Genomic DNA, 3,836 nt, shown 5'->3' with positions numbered 1-3,836 from the left:
AGAACGTGTCTATGACCACGTGTCCAAGACTAATTAGGGAACGTGTCCGCAACCAATAGGAGAATGTGCCCATGGCTCAAAAAACGCGCATGTCGCCCATCAAGACATTATATAAAAAGGGGTTCGTACACCAGCATAGTAGGCGTAATTCACTTTGGGCGCTTGTATCCATCTTCTTCTTCGTGTCGATGATTGATTTGAGCATCGGAGGACCAACGTCAAGATCCCTTCCCTGACCCGACATTGACATTTCTCCTACTTACAGATTAGAGGGTGGTTTACATCCCGTCAGTCACATTCCAATTTTCCATATCTATGATTTTCGGACCGGACTAATTTCTAGAAGCTTGCCTAAGAGAAAACGTTATGCGCCGCAAATCTAGAAGCACATTTGCTAAATCCTTTGCTGTATTTGTTTTGTATATCTGTTCATGTTATGGATTTGGTCGGTTGGATTTGATTAGAGAATGATTGTGTAGACTGTCCGTGTAAAGCAACCATGGACTTTTTGACCAAAGGAGAAAGGTCAAACTTTACATAACGAACAAATTTTTAGAAAACAAAGGCATCAAAACAATAACATCCTGAATTTACAGTATCCTGTGCTTGAATCTGCTCATTCAGCTACTCCGTGCTTTTGATCATCTCTTTCTCCTGGTTTTGTCCCAATCTCTTTATGATCTCTTCAAGTAGAAATTCCTCATCTGTATTTAATTGATCCATGGCTTGCTCAAACTGTGCAAGCATCTGAGGATCAAACACCGGCTCCTCATCTCTTTCATTAACAAATCCTAGCTCTGGAAATGCAAAACTACCGAACCTTGAGGCAATGGAGAAACGGGGGTGCTTCCCTTTGCTTCCTTGTCGAAGCCAGTCCTTCAAGCTCGTATTCTTTGTAAACTCAGCTTTGACTACTCCAACCCCCTTCAAAGTGGCTTCTTGTTCTGCACCGGCTTCATCTTTGAGCTCATCCTCCTTGTCACTTTCCTCTTTCACTACTCCAACCTCCTTCAAAGTGGCTTCTTGCTCTGCACCGGTTTCATCTTTGAGCCCATCCTCCTTGTCCCTTTTCTCCATGGAAGCAATTGAAGTTTCATAGCTTTGTAACGCTTGTTTTATTTCATCATCTTTCATCTGTCCTACATTCTCCATTGATTTGTTCCTGGTCAAACTCTCATCTTTCGTAGGAGTTGCAATCTCTACTTCCAAGTTTTTGCTAATTACAACGAACTTATAATCAACTTTCTCAACCTCATCATCTTTAGTCTGAGCGTCAGTGGACTTTTCCTCCCTCAATTCTTGGTGATGCTCTTCTTTTTCTTCTTCTTCCAAACCATCCCACAATTCCCACGCATTGATGACTTCAACATCATTAGCACATGATGATCGAGTCACAAATTCCTCAGGCACAATGGTTGAATTCTTTTCAGGCCCTTCTGGTGTAATCATTCTCGACGCAAAACTCGCAGAGCTGAGAACGGCAGAGCGTTTCTCACCACCACCCTTAGAATTGAGTTCTTCTGGTAAGTTGGAACTCCATTTGATTCTTTGAGTGGTTTCTTTACTGTAACTCTCTGACTTTGTTAATGGCATGGAATAAATGCAGCCCATTCTTCAATTTATGTAGAACTGAAAAAAATGAAAAATAAAAGTTTCTTTACACGATTGCTATCTGTAACTAAATTTGCTTTCCCCTAAATTCTCGATATCAAAGAAAAAAAAAACTTTATTTGAACAAGAGTGAACGTCGTTTAAAAACAATGATCATAAAAGAAGTTGAACTCAAAAACTGTGAGGCAGAGAATCAACAAACCTTAGAATCTCTGAAAATTCTTGCTGCTGAAGTTTCCTTTTTTCCGTAGAACATCAAGCACGCATTCGATGAAAGCAAAAAACAATAACTATGTGGTTTCTTTATATACTTGTACACTGCAATAAAGAATGATCCCTGAGAATTTCTAATTTTAGCCACCCAAGTTTGACTATGAATTTTCTTTGTATATGTATGTCAGCAGACACTTTCTTTGTTTTTATCTAGTTGTTCAGATCAATGTTTTTGTATATATGAGCTGTCAGTCAATAGAAAACATAAAATTAAATAGGAAAAGGACTTGTGAGGAACTCGAGTGCCGGTTTTATTCAGGCGTTGATTTTGAAAAGGCAGTACTCAGTGAATAGGTCTCTGTAGGTTTTCATGGAGAATTCATAGAACTCAAACGGCTGCAGACTCTGGCTTAGATGAGTAGGTTGAATCTGATGCAGCACTGACTATACTGATAATATGAAGGAGTTGGGAAATCTCAACTCAAAAGTTTAAAGACTATTCAATTCTCAAAAAATCATAACCATAATAATTATAATTGCATAAGCTTATCAGAATCTATAGTCTATAGTTAATTTTGAACAATAATTTTCAATTTGTAGATTTCCTTACATCCAAAGAATTTTGTCGATGGGTACAAAACATAGCTTATTTCTAATTTGACCTCTCAATAAATTAGAAATTACATATATGGTATCCACACTATTATATTTCATGACAATTAAGCCCTTGAGTTGATTCGTTAATTCTAAATTAGTTCAACCTTTTCCAAAATATGCAGCCCAAAGATAAAAAATTTCAGCCATATTCCATGATTATATGCCTCGTAACATGTTATAAACTCTGTTGTCATGGTAGAAGAAATTGTCAGTGCATGTTTGTCACTTCTCCAAGAGATTGCTCTGCCAACTAACATAAAAACATAGCTTTAAGTGAATCTCCTATTATCTTGGCATCTTGCGAAATCAGAGTTAGAATATCTTATGATCTCAAGAGTATATGACCTCTTATATGTATCTGACATCTTATATGTGAGTATGTAATCACTAGTTCTCTTTAAATATCCCATTCCCCTTTTTGCTACTTTCTAATGATACATTCTTTGGTTGCTCAAATATCTACCCAATACTCCAACAATGTACGCAATATCCGAACACGTACAAACTTAAACATACATAAGATTTTCTATTGCCGAAGCATAGTAAATCTTTTGCATTTCTTGAATCTCAAGGCTTCCTTTAGGGTACTATTTAAGACTAAACTTATCTCCTTTAGCAATCAGAGTGTTATTGCTAGTGTAATCAACCTCCAAGATTTTGATGTTTGTTTAACAATATGTTTAATGAGATCTAGTCAAGGTTGACCAAGTTAATTAGAAGCCCTAATAGGTCAAAATTGACCTAGACAATGGGAAAAGTCTAGTCAGGTCAATGTTGACCGGATAATTGGCAAAGTTAGAAGTCTTGATGGTCAAGGTTGACCTAGGCAAAGGTAGAAGTCCTGTCAAGATTGACTTAGGCAAAAAGAAAAGTCCTGACAAGTTATGGTTGACCTAGGTAAAGGTAGAAGTTTTGATAAGTCAAGGTTGACCTAGGTAAAGATTGAAGTCCTGACAGGTCTAGGTTGACATAGGCAAGAAGTCTTGGAAGAGTAAACTCCAAGCAAGTATGATCAAAAGGTTTTCAGTTGACTGCATACAGTAAACCAGACCAACATATTTTGAATATTGATAAACATTATTTTACCTTTACTATTTATATTTATTGCCTTAATTCAGTGTTGTAGGAAAGTCTTAGTGGATCAGGTCGATCAGACACTAAGCAAAAGTAAAAGTCTAAACAAGTCAGTCAGAACATATGTTTGGTAGGTAAATAAGATAAGTCATGTAGAGATCTTTTGTTTTAGAAGAGAGTGAGGACATGTCCCAGTTGGGACAACCTTAGACGTTAATCCGACTAAAGAAACAAACGGAGGTCTTTAAGTCAAGATCAGATAGTCTTAATTGTCATATTAA

General features: G+C 37.0%; 1 protein-coding gene across 1 annotated transcript; it reads right to left on the bottom strand.

Annotated features, from left to right (window-relative positions):
- Window positions 1–484: 484 nt before the first annotated feature.
- Window positions 485–1,971, bottom strand: LOC122027292. Its single transcript, XM_042586218.1, has 2 exons — window positions 1,814–1,971; window positions 485–1,629 (listed from the first exon to the last, which is right to left on the bottom strand). The coding sequence occupies exon 2, from the start codon at window positions 1,609–1,611 to the stop codon at window positions 625–627; it is 987 nt and encodes a 328-aa protein (XP_042442152.1). The 5' UTR covers window positions 1,612–1,629; window positions 1,814–1,971; the 3' UTR covers window positions 485–624.
- Between the last annotated feature and the right edge of the window lie 1,865 nt (window positions 1,972–3,836).

This window comes from Zingiber officinale, chromosome 10A, assembly GCF_018446385.1.
Source record: "Zingiber officinale cultivar Zhangliang chromosome 10A, Zo_v1.1, whole genome shotgun sequence".
NCBI lineage: Eukaryota > Viridiplantae > Streptophyta > Magnoliopsida > Zingiberales > Zingiberaceae > Zingiber > Zingiber officinale.
The sequence above is the reverse complement of the archived record's forward strand: the minus strand, read 5'-3'. Positions and strand labels throughout refer to the sequence as shown.